The sequence below is a fragment of the Choloepus didactylus genome, chromosome 21 (assembly GCF_015220235.1).
Source record: "Choloepus didactylus isolate mChoDid1 chromosome 21, mChoDid1.pri, whole genome shotgun sequence".
In the NCBI taxonomy this organism is placed as follows: domain Eukaryota; kingdom Metazoa; phylum Chordata; class Mammalia; order Pilosa; family Megalonychidae; genus Choloepus; species Choloepus didactylus.
In genome coordinates, this window is record NC_051327.1 from 44770360 (window position 1) to 44789419 (window position 19060).

A 19060-nucleotide genomic window follows, 5' to 3' on the forward strand; every position below is an offset into this window, starting at 1 on the left:
TGAATTCAATCACAGCTTCAGTGCCCATTTAAAACAGGAGATGAGGTCACCCACTTCTCTAGGAGGTTGTGAGCATCAAATGAGAAAACACAGTGTACATCATGCGTTTATCCCGGTGCCCAGCACCCAGAGGCGCCCTCCCTCCTCCCCACCTCTTCCTTTCCTGTGCCACTTTTCTGCAGCACCAACACTCACATAAACCTGAGCTCAGACTCCCGCCGGACCAAGACCTCCCGCAGACGCTGAATTTTCGCCATCTCCAGCTCAATCTCCTCTGGCATCATGGTTGTCTCTGCCATGGAGATGATGTCCAGTTGACCTGCACGGGAGACACAAAATGCAGGGGTCAAGACCACACGGCCACAGCCAGGGCAAGGAGCCAGCCTGGCACACACCAGTTTCAAGAATTCCCGAGGGACGGACCCCATCATCATCCTAGTGACCGTCACCCCCACCCCACCCCCCACCGAGGGCACGCAAACCTGGGCCTGGGCTGCCAGTGTGTGCTTGTGAGTGGGCCCTTTGGAAATGGGAAAGCAGGTTTTCCATGGAAACCCTGTTGCAATGGCAAGCAGAGGCTCAGATGAGCTCACAAAAACCTGTTGAAGGCGTAGCATTGTCAGTGCTCACCAGTGCCCAGCTTCTGAGCTTCTGCTTCCCTCGACTGTGGCCGCTTCACCCTGTCCCAGCCTCCAAGACCAGTGTCATCTCCAGGCAGAAGGAAGTTTCATAATATTATTTGTTACGGGTTGAATTGTGTCCTCTGAAAAGATACTTTCAAGTCCTAACCCCGGTACCTGTAAATGTCACCTTATGTGGAAATAGGGTCTTTGCAGATGTGATCAAGTTAAGATGGGGTCACACTGGATTCGGGTGGATCTAATTATATAGAGACACACACACACACATATATATATACTACAGATATCTCTATTGAGAGACACTACAAATAAAAATATAGGTGTGTGTGTGTGTGTGTGTATATATATGTAAATATGTATACACCCTCTACTATATATAATACCCTTAACATTTTGGTGTACATTCTTCCAATGTGTGTGTGTGTGTATATTACCATATCACCATATACATAGAGAGAGAATTACACACCTATATATGTCTATTAGGAAAAAGTTAATAGTTTAAAATATTAATCTCTGTTAATATATGTATGTGTATACACACATATACAGACGATCACACAGATCTTATTTTTGTAATATAAAGTTAGGGTCGCACTATTTTATAATCTGCCCTTTTACTTAACACACAGTGTGCCAATTTGGATGCATTAGGTCCCCCAAAATGCCATGCTCTTTGATGCAATCTTGTGGGGGCAGATGTATTAGTGTTGATTAGGTTGGAATCCTTTGAGTGTTTCCATGGAGATGTGATTCAATCAACTGTGAGTGAAACATCTGATTGGATAATTTCCATGGAAATATGGACCCCATACATTCAAGGAGGCTCTTAACTAAATCACTGGAGTCCTATATAAGAAGCTTAGGCAGAAGGAGCTCCCTGCTGTAGCCTAGAGAGGAACGTCCTGGCAGAAAGCCATTTTGAAACCAGAACCCTGGAGCAGTCCCCAGCCACGTGCCTTCCCAGCTAACAGGTTTTCCGGACACCAGTGGCCATCCTCCAGTGAAGGTACCCAATTGCTGATGACACTTTGTGGCCTTAAGACTATAACTGTTAACCAAATAAACCCCCTTTATAAAAGCCTATCCATTTCTGGTGTTTTGCATAATGGCAGCATTAGCAAACTGGAACACGTGGGGAGGACTTCTGCAGTCCTTGGACGTTATCCCACAGCAGCAGTTTTCAGGGCTTTCCAGCGTTCTGTTTGGCTGTTTCATGAATTGCTTTTCCAACCCCCAGAGGTTTAAGGTTGTTTCCCACTTTGTGCCCTTCTCAACACCCCAGAATAAGCATTCTCAAAGCAAAACCCTCGTGCATATTTAAGAGGCCCCTTTAGGTTACATTTCCAGAGTAAATGGCTGAGGTGAAAAGGATGCAATATTCTAAGGCCTTTTACAGATCGGGGTGGGGGGGGGCGTTTAGGGGCATTCTTCTTTCACTCTGACACCAATATCAAACGCCTACATCTGCTAACTCCTTCCACACTCTCCCCAAGGCCAAGTCCCTGCCTGGTGCCTCAGTTCTGCTAACCTGCATTTTTCACTTCCCTTTTGCCCAAGTCCACGATTTGGAAAGCTGCCCTCTTTCCACCTGGCTGTCTCCTTCCGACAACCTGGAGCCCTGCCCCACACACCTGCCCGGTGGCTGGGAAGCTGTTCCTGCAGCCTCCCCTGAAGGTAACTGTCTGTCTGCTTGGGTCCCTCAGTAGTGCCCATTCCCAGCAACCTGTGCGCCCTGCTCTGTCCCTCCGTGGGAGTATTCTACCCCGAGTTCTTCCCTGGATGTCAGATTTTTGGTAGGTTGTCATACCCTTCAAACACCCACCCCCAACATGTTCCACATGCCAAAATGACACCACCAGTCAAAACTCCTAATTAGTTTCGAAATCAGGAGGAAGGCAATTAATTACCTGTAGCTGATCCTCACACCGGCCTCCCTCAACTAGCTCTGAGATAATTTGCAATAGATAAGCAGATAAACAATTACAAAGGCAGTGGAAAAAGCCAAGCAATTAGCTGGGGGGAGAAATTTTGGCGGACAGTCCAGGCCATGGGGGATTCCGCCCCCCACCAACACCCCCACCCTTGATTCAGCTGCTCAGAGCAATGTCTGCTTCTCTTTACATCTTCAGAGAGCAACAAGGTTTCACAACATAGTGCAGAATCTGGTGTTGAGTCGGGGAGGGTGGGGGGGGTGAACAACTGTATAAATGGGTTGTGGGAAGCAGGAGGGGGGAGGTGGGTGAAGTGGTAAAAACGTTGAATTGGAAATATTCACAATTGCCTGTTCCCTGCCTTCTAGGGAGGGTGGATCCTGAAGAGGGTCCTGCTGTGGGCTGAGCTGGTGCGGGATTAGGGTGCAAAGGGGGGACACCAGAGAAGGGAGGGAGCATCAGAGGAGCTATCTCAGGATGGGACATGGGAAGAGGGAGGGACATTCTGGGCAATGTCCTGGGAAAGATCCCCTTGGCACCATCAGGTTATGCTTCAAGATCCCTGGCAACACTTTGGGGTCCTTTTGACCCTAACACCATGCCAAGATGGGCGCTGAGATTGGAGCAAGGAGGTCCAGCTCTAGGAAGGAGGAAAGGAGAGAGGGACAGGATATTGACATTAGTATTAATTGAACACCACAGTGTGCCAACCTCCAACCAGGAGAGCTAGCTCTAGGCACAGGGCAGTATAGGGTTGCGGTGGCCTGGGGCGGTTGCAGGGGGGACAGGGGGAGCATGTTCTGGAATCAGATGACGTAGGATGAAACCCCAGCCCTGCACTCCACAAGCTGCGTGGCCTTGGAGAGTTAGTTCATTAACCTCTCAGTGCCTTAGTTTCTTCTCTGTAATAAGAGGGCTGCTGTGAGGATTAGATTATTCTAGCTACCTCATGTTCAATATGTGGTCATGATCACCCTTGTTCTTGCTATGGGGCCAGCTCTCCCCTGCAATCTCTTTAATCCTCACCACAAGCAGCAGGGTTGGTAATTTCTTGTTTTTACAAATAAGAAAACAAAGGCTCAGAGCTGGCAATCTCATGTCTGCCTCCAAAACTCATGCTGTTTGCCTCATTCCAGCCACCCCTTGTCCACGTGCCTAAGTCCGACACCCCACATTCATTCATCTTGGAACCCAGGTGACTGTGTTAGTTTCCTAGGGCTGTGTAACAAAGTACCACAAACTGGGTGGCTTAGAAGAACAGGAATTTCTGTAGGCAGAGGTCCGAAATCAAGATGTCAGCAGGGCCACACTCCCTCCCTCTGAACGCTCAAGGGCAGAGTCTTTCCTGGCTTCTTCCCAGCTCCTGGAGGCTCCTGGAGTTCCTTGGCTTGTGGGCATATCACTCTAAGCTCTGCCTCCGTCTGCACATGGCCATCTTCCTCTGCATGTCTGTGTGCATTTTTCTGTGTCTTCTAAGGACACTCTCGTTAGTTCGGGGCCCACCCTAATCCAGAGTGATCTCATCTCGATCCTTTCCTTAATTACATTGACAAAGACCCTATTTCCAAACAAGGTCACATTCTGAGGTTCTGAGTGGACATGAATTTGGGGGGGCACTATCATCCCACTACAGTGCTGAATGGGCCACAGGCTTGCAATGCTTCTCTCTGAGAGCTTTATTCACTGCACACCTGAAGCAGCAGGGGTCACAGGAAGTGCCTGAGTGGGTGGGAGGGGGGTGTTAGTGGGCCCTGGTGGAATTTAGCTGGGCCCAGAGTTGGAGATAATGGCAACCAGCTGTATGACCTCAAATGACACTCTTTTCTTCTTAGGATCACTTTCCTCCTTTGCAAAAGGGAGTCAGTGGCTATCATGCGTTGCACTGGTGGCATGATATAGTATCTCATTTAGTGCCCATTTTATAGATGACAATCTGAGGCTTAGAGAGGGGAAGTGACTTGCCCAAGATCACACATTGCAGAGACAGAATTCAAAACCAGTCTCTCTCTCTCTAGAACTTTTAACCACATCTTGGCCACATTAAACAGCCTCCCAGAGAGGGTTAAATGCATTTGTGGATATGAAAGTGAGTAGTTAACCACCCTAGGTATCCCATCCTCATTTTCACATCATGGTTTAGAAAGGGTGGCCTGATTTCCACGGGACAGATGCTGAGAATGGCAACACGCCCTGGGGCAAGGCATGGGACAAAGTGGGTTAATCATACCCCACAAATTGGCATTTTTACCTCCATCCTCAGGAAAGGATGGAGGTGGAGGCACTGCCAGGTTCCAGATGTTGAGATGAATATTTAACTTTGAATCGGGGCAGGAAATGGGACTGAGCTCTCTGCTGAAAAGTCTTGCTTGTGAATGGAACATAGTCTAGACCTCAGATCACAGATGAAATGGTAAGGATTCTTTCTTGGAGTGAAGACTCTGGGTCAGCCATTGTGCTTTGTTCATTCTAAGCCTTATCTCATTTAACCTTCACCACGCCCGAGGCCAGGGATTGGCTAACTAGAGTGGCAGGTCAAATCCACCCCTGCCTGATTTTGTAAGTCAAGTGGTATTGGAACGCAGCTACACCCATGTGTTTGCATGTTGTCGATGGCTGCTCTCACGCTTGACGGATGGCGATAGAGACCGTATGATCTGCAAAGCTTTAAACACTTAATATCTGGTCCTTTACAGAAGAAGTTTGCCAATCCTTGCCCTAGGTGGCATTTACTATAATTCCAAAAAAAAAAAAATAAAAAGATCTGTTGAAGTCCTAATCCTTAGTATCTCAAAATGTGACCATATTTGGAAATAGGGTCCTTATTGATGAAATTAGTTAAGAGGAGGTCAAACTGGAGTAGGGTGGGTCCCTAATTCAATTTGCCCTTATAGGAAGAGGAGAAGAGACAGACAGAGAGAAAAAGAGACAGGAGATGGCCATGTGAGGTCAGAGGCAGGGACTGGAGTGATGCTGCCACATGCCAAGGATTGCTGGCTGCTGCCAGGAGCCAGGAGAGCGGCAAGGAACAGACTGGAAGCACGGCCTTGCCAACACCTTGATTTTGAACTTCTGGCCCCCAGAACTGGGAGACAGTAAGTTTCTGATGTTTTAAGTCACCCAGTTTGTGGTCCTTTGTTACAGCAGCCCCAGGAAACTAAGACAACCCACAACAATAATGCTCACGTTTATTGAACATTTATCATGTGCCAAGATCTGTGCATTACCTTATGCAAGTCTCAAAACGGCCTTGGGAGGTAAGTCCTGTTATCCTCCCCACTAAACTGAGGAGGAAATCGAAGTTCAGAGAAAGGAGTAAGAGGTGGGGCCAAGATTTAAAACCAGATTCTTTCTCCGTAATCCTTGTTGTCATCAATCATAAAAAGAAACACCATCGTTAGCATCATATGAGAGAAAATAAGTATATTGTATGGCATCAGGCACATAGAGTAGCTATTCTCAAAGTTTGTGTGGGCATGGGGAATATCTGGGGAGCTTGTTAGAGAGCTAATCCCTAATTTCAGGGGTTAAGATTGGACAGGCCCAGGCTGGGGATCCCGTCCAGGGCTCTCCATGCAGGAGGCCTTCCGACCACAACCAAGAAACGCTGGTACAAGATGTGAATGAAGGAAAATTACTCATGGTCGATTTCTGCTCAGTCTGAAACCTTCTCGACAACATTTTTTCAGCTAGAAGACAAGCTGCCAACCACTGCCAATGAATCTTTCCATGAGGAAGAAAAATCACAGCACAGTTTCATACCAGGGAGAGAAGTCAGTCTCCACTGCAGATTTCCAGGCCGAGTTCTGGTGCTTTGTGGAGGCCGGAGACCCCAGGCTCCAACTGCCATTGCTGTCACTGAGCTTCCAAGAGCTGAGTCACTTCTGGGGGAAGAGGCAGCTAAATCCATCTTTTTATCCCCAAATGTCACATCAGGAGCTGCATGCCTCACGGGCAGCCACGTCAGCAAGCAAGAGCTGAGCACTAGGGGCATGACGGGGATGTGCCAGCAGCTTTAATCGTTTATCTAGAAATTTTAAAGCTAGCCAGGGACAGGGGTGGTGGCGGTGATGGCAATGAGGGCTGGCAATCGCCTAGAAACTTCTGATTTAAATATGGACTAGGAGCCTAAAACAGCTAGGGACCGAAGAGAAGTCTTTCACAGTCTGTCTTTTCCAACCATCGGTTACGGTAGGAATTTAAGCCCAGGGTGCCCTGGCCAGTCCCTGCTTTAGCTTCTGCTTTGTAACTTTATGCACCTGGCAGACACCCTAGGACTCACACTGAGAATTTATTGTGAGCCACACACCACGCAATAACCCGTCACTTCTCCTAACTCACTGGGAAGGAGGTGCTAGTATTATCACCCCCTCTTACAAATTAATAAAATGAGGCTCACAGAGGTCATGAGGGATGGACTAAAGTCACTCAACCAGGGAGTGGCAGAGCTGGGGCTCAAACCCAGGACTGTCTGATGAGAAAGCATCAGGTCAAAGCGAGGTCAAAGCTCTCCAGAAGAGTGTTCAATGGCCAATCATTGCATAGCATTTGCCACAGCCAAGTGTGGTTTATACCATCATTTCCTCACTATTTCTTTACATTGACTTATTTTTTTTTACTCAAATAAACTCTTCAAAAAAGGAAATGTTATATGACATCCATAAATGAAAAGTTGCTACCCCTTGGCATAATTATAAAGTAACCATAAAATAAACACAATATACACAAAGCAATGCTAAATACTGTCACCTGCTCCAAGCTCAAACTAAAACCTGATTTCTCCCTGTTAACAAGGGTAAGAATTAGCAAGTATTAGAGAGGTGTCAGGGACAAACCAGTACCAAGCTGATGTTTTCTTCTTAAGGTAATCTGAAAGGCTGATGGCAGGAGGAGTGGGGGAGGTAGAGAGAGAAGAACTTCCCTGGTAGGTAATTCAATGTTGTTTGATGCTACATTTGTGCACCACCCAGAAGCAGCTCAGTACCACGGATGGGACCCGCCCCCCTCCTGGGGAAGCTGGAATCCCACGCTTGGGGTTGGAAGGGTCTTGGAGGGCATTAGGTTCAGCCTCGCATCCACATGGGATAGCTTATGGAAGGACCTGACACTCTGTGGTTCTGAGAGTGCCTAGAGAAATAGTGGGGCGGGGGTGGGGGGCAAACTCTTGAATTCTCGGGAATTCAAGCCTGAAGGAAAATTCTTTATGATGCATCAAATCTTTTTACCCCAAAATGAATGAGCTGTTTTGAGTAATTATTTCAACCTCGATCATATAATAGACAATTAAATGGACATGGACCTATTCCTTTCAGTCCCAGCAATATTTACCAGGTGTTCAGTGTGTTTAGAATATTCTTGGAAGGATACACAAGAGAAGGGCCACAGGGGTTGTCTTTGTGGGGGCGGAAGGGAGCAACTGGGGTGGAGGGAGTTCAGTGTGGACGGAGAATCACTTGCTACCTAATATGTCCTTTTGTATGGTTTGAATTTTTTAATACACTTTTTATTTTGGAATGATTTCAGATTTACAGGAAAGGTGCAAAGACAGTTCAGAGAGAACCCGTATACCCCCACCCTGTCCCTACCTTCATTAGCATCTTATATTCTTATCAAAACCAGGCTGTAATTTTACCATGGGCAGGTATTTTCTATTCAAAACAAATGAGAAGGGCAGGGAAGGGCAGGGAAGGGCAGGGAAGGGCAAGAAAAGATCTGGTGTGTGCAGGTACCATGAGAATTAGATCTGCCCTGGAAGAGGAAAGCGAAGGGAGTAGTTTTGGGCATGATTTTTGGGTCTCAGAGCCTGTCTCTCATCCTCAGCCTTGGTCCCATCACTTGATGATGCTGGGCCTCAGTTTCTTCATTTGCAACTTGGGCACAATCATACCCGTCTCAGGTAATTTATGTAATAAGTGCTATACATACAGAAAATTCTGTAATAGTCACTATTATTATTCATTTAATAAATATGTATCAAGAACCTGCTTTGTGCCCGATGCTGGTTTAAGCAATGAGGATAGAGCAGTGAATAAAACAGACAAAAACCCTTGTCCTTGAAGCATTGACAATCTAGCGAGGAGCTTACGTTGTTGGGGAGAAATATGTTTTCCGTGCTCTGCGGTAGTCATCGGCTCACCAGCAGCTTACCCCTGAGGGTAGATTTAGACGGACTCTGGTTCAGATCCTGGCTCTACCATTAAAATTTGTGTGACCCAAGCAAGATATTTCATCTTACCAAGCCTCAGTTTCCTCTTCTGTAAAATGGGGATAATAACCCTTTCCTCATAAAGTTTCTGCTGTGGAGGTAAAGTATCAAGTGTTTGGTTGCCTGGACGTGATCAACAGCGGCCACTGGTGTCATTGTTACCATCCCATTTCCTATCCTGGAAGAAGCCAGACAAACTCTGAGGAGGACACAAAATCCGATTCATCAGACTTGGGGAGTGAGAGACTTCCGGTCCTTTAGGCCACGCCCTGTCCCTCCAGCTCCAACAGGTCCATGCCTGCTGGGCTCTGAAGGGGGACTCCAGAGGACCCCCCCACACACACACTGAGTATCCACTGGAAGTTCCTCCTGGTACTGGCCCAACAAAGAATCTTAACTGCCAGGGAGTATGTCATCTGAGCCCCACTACTGGAAAGCAGGTATCCTGATGCATTTCAAAGGCTCCTGGTGAAACCCCAGCTTATCGCCATCAATCATTCATGTAGGAATAAGCTTATTTCGTTCCCCCAAACATCCCATTACGGGAGGCACCAAGCTTCTCACCTTCTTGCTATACTGTGAATGTGATGGGAAACAGCCGGTTGCTTTTAATGAGTCATCATTTCCCAGGAAGATGAAGTAACTGCTTTTAATTCATAGCCTCCTGCCTGCTCTATTCCCCTAGCCTTCTCAAAGAGGAGGATACAAGGTCTGGAGAATGAACAGACTGTGGGAGCCCCGGGCCCCCAAGTGACTTGAAGACTGCACACAGCCATCTGCTTGACCTAGGATAGTTACGGTTTGACCTATTCTCCTTGTAATATCAGGTGCTAAATGTAATCTGTACCCGAAACTACCTCCTCCCTGAGACACTGCACAACCCCCGCTCCCCGCCTTATGCTCTCATACCCTTAACCCTTATAACCCTTATAAACAGCTTATTCAGCCCCCAAAGTGCAGACTATTTCCACGTTGTGTACTGAACTCGCCACCACAAAGAGCAGCTCCTGAATCCATTCAGAGAAGCTCCTGATTTCAGGGCAATGTCACTTGACTTCCCACTCTGTTGGTAAGCCCATAATAAAAGCTCATGTCTCAGAATCTGTCTGGTCCTTTCTTTAGTCCTTTGGCTACAAAACCCTCTTGGGCCGTGACACATACCTTCTACTGCCCAGTACCTTCCTTTACGTAACATCTCTTTATATTCACAAGCACCCCGCAAGGAAGATTTTGCAGGTGAGGAAACTTGACTTTCCTTGAAACACGGGCTTTGGTTATTATTCTCTGTGTGTCTGCATGACTTTAAGCAAATTTTTTTTGTTTCTTGGAATGTCTATTTTCTCAGCCACACCTGACTTCTCCAAGGTCACCAAGCTAGTTGGAGAGCATGTATAATCAACAGTGGGGTTAAGAATGAAGCACTGGAAGCAGGCTTGGGTTTAAATCCTGGTGCTGCTTCTTTCTACAGTTATCCCTTCCACATTGCAGGGGTTAGGAATGTGGTGCCCCTGCAATCTGGAAAATCCAGGTAAAATTTTTTGGCCTTCCCTTCATACCAGAGAAGAAGTCTGAATTTTTTCTTTTTCTTTTATGGGGTGTTTACAGTACCTTATTGTAAAATTTGGGTTCAGTATTTGGTCATGGCTATATGTAGGTCAATGTTAAGTAAAAATACTATATGAAAAAGAAATTTTAAAAATACAAAATAAATATAACATTTTTTAATAAATGAAACAGCTAGTACTTGTCCTTTCCTTTCAAAGCTCGAGTGTTAGCAGCTTTGTGTACCAGGGTTGTCTTTATTATGAACCCTACGACATGGGCTCAAAACAGCAGGGTTACCCTATCTCTTGCAGCTTTAAAATCTGGGACTTGCTTCTCTTCTTGGCTGATGTATGTCCTCTGAGACACTTTTTTCCAATACAGGGCAGTTTCAATAGCCTTGAATGTCTATTCTGGTCTGTAGCCTTTCTCTTCAGTTTCTTCAGGATTTCAGGAAATTCCCTAGCTGCCTCTTGACCGGCAGATGCTGCCTCTCCCATTACTTTTTCTGTGTCATCTGCTGGCCTTTGCATGTTGTCTGCGGTTTCTGCAAAACTCCCCTAAAATTCCCATTTAATTTCTATGCCGATCCACGATACAGTGAAACTGCGATGGAGAAAGTTACGATGTGGAAGGGATAACTGCAGATCCAAAACATATCATTCCAATATGTAATCAATATTATTATTGAGTTGCCATATATCCTTTTTTGTTTCCTTATTAAGTCTTTGAAATCCAGTGTGTATTTAACAATTACAGGGCATCCCAATTCAAGCTAGGAACATTTCAAAAGTGCTCGGGAGTCACAAGTGGCCAGTGGCTTCCACACTGGGAAATGACAGGTCACGGGTGCCCAGGACCCTGGTCCTGTGGGAGGGAACTCATTTGTAGGTAGGATCTTTGAAGAAAGATCCAGTGAAGATGAGCCAAGATGAATCAGGGTAGGCCTTAATCCATTTGACAGAAGTCCCGAGAAGCAAGGGAACTTTGGACACGAGAGTAGGAGAAGTGGAGGCAGAAGGAGGCAGATGGCCATGCAATGGAAGTAGAGTGAACTTCTAGTCTCCAGAAGTTTGAGACAATCCTTGTTGCTTAAACCAACCAGTCTGTGGTATTTGTCATAGCGGCCCTGGTAAACTAAGACATGCTCCTATCCAAAATGAAAGTGGTTGGGGCAAAGGGGATAAAGGGAAAGGTTAATGTGGCAAAGATTGCTAGTTGCCAACCCAATATCCAAACACCCCTTCTTCCTTAGCAATCAAATTCTGAGCAATGGGCCCTGCCAAAAAAACCACATTTCCCAACCTCCGTGTAGACAGGCATGGTGCATGAGGTGTAAATACTGTAGAACTCACTGGATGTGTCTTCTGGAAGAGCCCTTTGCCTTTCCTCCAGTCGAGTGCTGCAGCCAGCTTGCACTGGCTCGGGAGAGCTGACTGTTAAGTATTCAGGAATTCTGCAAGCCAGACGCCAAACACAGCCATTACTAAAAATTAAATTATATACACTTATGAATAAATACATCATATTGAAAGCATAGGGAAGAAATGCTCAAAACTCATCACTGTCCAATTGCAATCTCTGCTCTTGACTTTATTTACATCTATTGTATCTGCATGGAAATACTATGTAATCGTGGCTCCTGGGCATCTCTTCCCAACTCCCCATTCAATGGCACCATGTTAGTAGCTTGAAATCAGTCCTGGTGAGACTATTCACACCATGTGTATTTACAGTTGGCCAACACTGCAGACGAGGGCCTTTCCCCATCCCTCCAGAGCCAAGTCCTAAAACATCTGCTAGGACAACACTGCTTTCTCTTCTTCCTTAATCCTGCAGTCTAGCCCTCAGACCTAAGACTAGCTCGTTTTGGACCAGGGAGTGTTGCTAAAGATGATGAAGGTAAAAGATAGAAGGAGCTGGGTCCCTGGAGCCTGTGAAGCCAACATACCAGCCCTGGATTTTTTTTCTTTTTTTTCTTTTTTTTTTTAATGTGAGAGAAAAACAAGTCTCTAATTTTTTTAAGCCACTGCAGGCAGGTTTCTGTGACTAGGAGCTGAACTCGATCCTAACCCCTACAGCCGGTAAGGTTGGTTGAGGCCTTGTTCTTATGGAACTCTCTGCTCCTCCACTTCCATTCTGCTCCCTCTTCTCTCCTGGATACCTTCCCCTTCCTCAGAGTCTCTGCCTGGCAGAGGGTTTTCTCTATTTCAGGACCCTTCTGTTTCAGCTACGAGCCCCACACATGAAGGGCCTTCTGATGGGCAGTGTGTGGATGGGCCCAGCCTTGGCCATGGGCTCAGCAGGTTCGGCCAGCTGGGATGGAGGGGCAGGGTCACACAGGACCCTCTCCATCTGCAGGGCCTGTGAGCAAACCCTTTGAAGGAGCTGGTGGGGGTGGCTGGCACCACTGTGGACTGCCCTGAAAATCCTAACAATCCCGGCTCGGTTGTGACTGAGGATCCCCTGCAGAGTGAGTGTCTGCTGTCAGCTCTCCCAGGGAGTGAGTTCCCTTGGGAGTCAGGGAGGTGGGAGTATGAACCCAGGATAGCTCAGAGAAAGGGGGTGCCTCTGCCTCGAAGGCTGGAGAGCATGAGCAAACTGCATATAGACCAAGAGATAAGGGGTAAAATGGGATTTTCTTTTGCCTTCATCCCTTTGTTTTCTCGCTCTCCACCCACACCCCTTGTGGGGAGTGGGGGAAAAATCTTGGCCAAATAGAGACAGAGCCCATAGTCTAACGCTGCAGAGTCGGTCAGCACAGGCAAGAGAAAAGTTCATCACTGAGATGCTCAGCTCTGAATAATCTGAACGGTGAGCTGGAAGAAATGTCCAGAACCTCAAAAACCAATACCATCCCTACAGAATGGAGCCGGGACCCTGGGGGAGGGTGGGGGTGGACAGAAAGGTGAGGGAGAAGAAAAACAGAGGCCTTAGAGAGGAGGATCCCCTGATGCCCAACCCCAGGGGACTCTGGGGGACACTTGTCCTCACCCCAACAAGCTTTCTGGGAATGGAGAATTGGTAAATTGTAAGAATTTCTGCGTGACCTTCCAGACATCCCAGGCCTAAGAGATACAGACACAAGAGGTGATAAAGAGGGAAGAGGAGGGAATTTGGTGACTTCGACTTTTTCAGTGAAAGAGGAAACAAAGATGAGGGTGAGGACGGTGAAACTGGGGAGCTGAGGAGAGGATGGAGTAGCCAATATGGAGGAGCTCCTGGGAGCACCCCAAACTTAAGACAATGGTTCCTTTCACAAGAGAAACAACCCCCGGTTCGTTGTGTGAAAGTCAGTCATGAGAACATCTGAAGGCTTATGCTGAAAGCTCAGGACCCAAAGCTAAAGCAGGAGCTTTCCCTCCCCTCTGCTCAGCAGCCTCCAGGCATTTTGCTCGGGTGTGAGTTTCTCAGTCATGTCACTGTTGACATTTCCGGCCGATCATTCTTTGTCTTGGGGTCTGTCCTGCACCTTGCAAGATGTTTACAAGCATCCCTGCCTCTACCCACACAATGTCAGTATAACAATACCCCCCACTTGTGACAATCCAAAATGTCTCCAGACATGGCCGCATGTTTCCTGGGGGGCACAATCACCCCCGATTGAGAACCTCTGGTTTAGATCCAGTGTTTCTCTGTAGTGTTCCTGGGAGCACAGGTGATAGACTCACCCGGCACGAACAAAAATCCATCTCCCTGGGCTTCTCCTGGCTCTACCAAAGCAGAAATTCTCAGGAGGGGTCCCAGCAATCTGCACTTAATTACCTGTATTCTTAAATAACCTCCCTATGCCTCAGTTTCCTTACCTAGGAAATGGGAGGGAAATGATAGCATCCATCTTAAAGGGTTGGAAGGAAGATTAAACAAGGAGATCCATGTAGAGGGTGCTCAACAAACATTAACTAGTTGTCATTTGCATTAAGGTCTGAGAAGCACTGGTTTGGAAAGGAAGGTGCATCCAATACTCCAGAAGATGGGGGAAGAGCAAAAGAGTGTGCAGGAGCATGAACCGCTCAGCTCCAATGCCAGCTGAGAACTATGGTAGTAGATGGGGGGCACAGGTTCAGCCACTGGGGGCCTTTCCTCTCTGCAGATAATCACTCTTCATGTTGACATCATGCTTAAACTGTCTCCCCAGCTAAAACAAAGGCAAAAGGTAAAAATGAAAAAGAAAAATCAGTCTGTATAGTCATTTTCTATTTGCTGCTATAACAAATGACCACAAACTTAGTGAATTACAACATGATTTTATCCTCTTAAAGTTCTGAAGGTCTGACAGTGGTCATACTGGGCTAAAATCTCTAGGAGAGAATCCATTTCCTTGCCTTTTCTAGCAGCAAGGGGTCACCAACATTCCTTGGCTTGTGGCCCTTCCTCCTTCACAGCCAGCAGCGACAGGGAGAGTCCTCACGATGCCTCTCTCTGGCCCTTGTTCTGTCATCATCTCTCTCTGACCCAGCTGGGAAAGGTTCCCTGATTTTAAGGACTCAGGAGATTAGATTGACCCACCTGGATAATCCAAAATAACTTCTCATCTCAAAGTCTGTACACTTGATTCTAAATTCAGACTTAACTCCTGTTTACCATGTAAGATAACAGACTTGCAAATTCTAGGGATTAGGGGATGGGCATTCTCGGGGAGCTGTTATTCCGTCTACCACAGTCTACATGATAGAGGAGAACAAATAATCCTACAGTGGAGAAGTTCAGGATGGGGCATTAACATCTCGGAGGGTAGAAATGTGGTTTGTAGGGAGAGCTGCAGGGAAGGTGGTGGGACCCCCATTCGTGAGACTGGACGTCACCTGCCCAGCCCAGCTCAGCGCCAGCAGCCACAGCCACACCACCATGGTGGATTGGGCTGCGCCCCTCGAGGTTCAACATCGGCTCAGCCCCTTACCAGCCGTGCACCCTGGACAAGCTATTTCAATTCTCCGAGCTTCCACTTCCTCACTTGTAAAATAGGTGTAATAATACTCAGCGTGCAATATTTGTCCATTCAATAACAACCAGATGCACAGCTGCTAAGTGGATTATGCAGCGTCTCCATCCACTGCCCATCATCTGTAAAGCAGGCATAATAATAGCGGCTGCTCACTGCCTGGGGGGAGGGTTGAGGGAGAAACACTTAACCCAGTGGCTGGTATAAGCCACATCATAAGGGCCAAGGGAGGACTCAGGCTGTGTCACATACTGTCATCTCCATCATCATCAAAAGACGAAACAGCCAACCTCAGATGATCACTGCAGCTGGAGCTGGGAGTGGAGAGCGCAGAACAGGGCAGCTCCTCCTGGGCTCCACCTTGGCCTCCCTACCCAGAACTCCTTTCAGCGGGACAATCCCACCTCACACACTGTCCCATTCTACACCTTCTTAAGAGGATGAAAAGCAGTAAAAGCCATGGGTGCTGCCTGCATTACCCACAAAACCAGCTCCAGACCTGGGAGGTGGGGTGGGGTGACGAGCAATATTAAGGGAAGGAAAAACAAATTTCTTAACAAGTATTCTAGAATATTTCCTGCAAGAATCATCTTAGAATGGTCTATGCTTCTAATAAAGCCAATGCCTTTTAAAATGTTTCTCCGACTCTCGTAAGACGTCTGGGACAAAGAGAGGTAGTCTTTGATAATTGCTTTCATATCAGTTTATGAGCCATTCAAGGAAAGTGGTTTCATACATTTATATACACCTTTTTTTATATTCTCATGATTTGATCACCCACGTTATCTGCACACCTTAGCTCCGAATGACTTTTGGTAGTTTCCCAAAGCAAACTCCCTCTCCAGAGTAAAGATTTATCATCACCGAGGATGCTTGCAAAAATGTGCCACAGAATGGGGTCACATCTCCCAAGGAGGATTTCAGAAAGGTTTTCATTTTAGTAATGTGTGTGTCACCTCCAGGGGGGGGCTCTGAGGGAGATGACACATGAGTTCTGTGTCATCTGTTTAACAGTTTAACAATCTGTAATGTCATTTTAAATTACTCAGTGTCCTTTTGTCAACATCCCAAGTGACCTTCCCTTAGTCACTAAACCATCCTGTCAGATTTCTCCCAACTCAAGCTGAAGGGCTCAGGTTGGTTTCTAAGGCCCTTGAGAGTCTCATAAAAGGAATAAAATATACTTCCTAATTCAAAAGGAAATTGTAGGGCTGTAAAATTGAAACTGTGGAAATTGATGGCCCTTCAAAAACAATAAGAAATTGCCCAATTAAAACTGCATAAACATCTAATGTTTTTCAGCGCTTCTGCAGGTTTGCCCTATTATTCAAGGTTCACTCTTTATTAATGTAATTTTATTGAGATATATTCACACACAATATAATCCATCCAAAGTATACAATCAATGGCACATACTATCATCATATAGACGTGCATTCATCGCTACAATCAATTTTAGAATATTTTCATTACTCCAAAAATAAAGAAAAAAATAACAAGAAAAAAGAACACCCAAAACATCCTCTACCCTGTATCCCCCTATTATTTATATGCTTTTGTCTTTATTTTATTACTCATCTGCCCATACACTGGATAAAGGGAGTGTCGATTACAAGGTTTTCACAATCACACAGTCACACAATAAAAGCTATATGGTTATACAATCACCATTGAGAATCAAGTCTACTGGATTACATTTCAACAGATTCAGGTATTTCCTCCTAGCTATTCTAACACACTAGAACTAAATCTGTATAATGCCTAAGAATAACCTCCAGACAGAATATATATGTGAAATTAGGAACCCCCTATTTAATAAGTCAGGCCCTTGATCTTGAGGCTTGCTCTTCTGAAACTTAAGGCTGTTAAGGGGAGGTTCCTATAATTATGCCTAAGAGTCACTTCCAGAGAACCGCTTCTGTGGCTCAGATGTGGCCTTTCTCTCTCTAAGCCCAACTCTGCAAATAAATTCATTACCCTCCCCACTACATGGGACATGACTCTCAGGAATGAGCCTGGCCTGGGCATCAAGGGATTGAGAGTACTTTCTTGACCAAAAGGGGGAAAAGAAAGGTAACAAAACAAGGTTTCAGTGACTAAGAGATTTCAAATAGAGTTGAGAGACTATCTTGGAGGTTAATCTTACACAAGCTTCAGCTAGAAATTCCAAATGGCTACAATATGCCAACCCCAAATTAATCCCGAAATACCTAGGTCCTTACCTGAGACTCTATAAAAGTTTCATTCACTAAGTTTATTTCTCAGAAACTTGAATCCTCCAGAATGTTCCTGTGTCAGATAAGCCCCCAAACCCAGAGGAAACAGTCTCTTCAAGAATATCAACCAGATGCATCCCCCTTCCCCATGATGGTAACACCCCTTTTCAATATGAACAAGTCAGGGTGGTCACTGCCCAGATATCCCTGAAGATTGAGACAGTGATCAAACAAGAGAGAAGGAGTAGCAACAGACAAGATAGGATTTAACAAAGGATTACAAATACTGAATATTTATATAAATACATATATATTAGTCTATAAGGTATTAGAACAGCTAGAAGGAAATAACCGAAATGGTGGAACTGTAACCCAGCACATCCTTTGAAATTTGCTCTATAACTACTTGTTAAATTGTACTTTGAAAGTTATCACTTTTCTGTATATATGTTATATTTCACAATAAGGAAATAACTAAAATTGTGGAACTGTTTAAAAAACCTGAAAAACAAAAAACCTCCAGAATGACCTCTTGATTCAATGTGAAATCTTTTAGCAACTGAAATTTTATTTTGTTTCATTTCTTTTCCGCTTCTTGGTCAAGATGGCATTCTCAATCCCATGATGCCAGGGCCAGGCTCATCCCTGGGAGTCATGTCCCATGTAGTGGGAGGGTAGTGAGTTTATTTGCAGAGTTGGCTGAGGGAGACCACATCTGAGCAACCAAAGAGGTTCTCTGGAGATGGCGCTCAGGCATAATTACAAATAAGCTTAGCTTCTCCTTTGCAGGAGTAAACTTCATAAGGGCAAGCCCCAAGATCAAGAGCATGACCTATTAAATTGGGAGTCCCTAATGCCTGTGAGAAAATCAGGAATTCCCCGGGTGGGGAAGTATAATAGTTTCACATTTTTCCCCATTTGCAGATCCTTTTTTATTTTCTGCCCAAAACACTCTGGGATTTATCGGGGTATTACATTAACCTGTACAGAATAACAAGATCTCATTGCCTATTCTAGGACCCATGTAATTACGTTGTTTAAATAAACTGACCATACAGGTTAAATTAGATAGTGTACTGCAGAGACTATAAATTTTGTACCAAATAGACATCTCTTACATAACAATTAAAACTCAGTCAGGAATAGATGTGACTACTGTAAGATCTTACAGTCTCAGAATATTTACAATAAGCCGTATTGAACATTCTTAGTACTCCTGCATTGTCAACTGCCCAGTCTCTGCCTGTGTTCTATCCCCTGATAACTTCTGCTCTCAAATTCAATTCTCAGCATTTGCTCATTATAGTTAGTTTATATTAGTGAGGCCTTACAATATTTGTCCTTTCGTTTCTGGCTTATGTCACTCAACCTAATGTCCTTGAGGTTCATTCGCCTAGTTGCATGCCTCACTCAAGGTTCATTCTTTAACTATCCTCCAGCTCTCCAGTCTCAGAATGAATTCATGAATGCAGACAATTATAAATCTCTCCTGAGGTATGATTCATGCATTTTTACTAAGACCCCATTACACTTTCAGTTTACAAACCAATTCAGAAGTAAGCAAAGGGCCCGGGTCATGCAAG

The 19060-nt window shown here is 45.5% G+C and overlaps 1 protein-coding gene across 1 annotated transcript in view; it reads right to left on the reverse strand.

Annotated features, from left to right (window-relative positions):
* BMERB1 (bMERB domain containing 1) overlaps positions 1-19060 on the reverse strand; it is a 158013-nt gene that overhangs the window by 66620 nt on the left and 72333 nt on the right. Inside the window, exon 2 of the mRNA XM_037815273.1 lies at positions 196-319. Within this exon, the coding sequence (XP_037671201.1) occupies positions 196-319 (124 nt within the window). The remainder of the gene's footprint in view (positions 1-195; positions 320-19060) is intronic.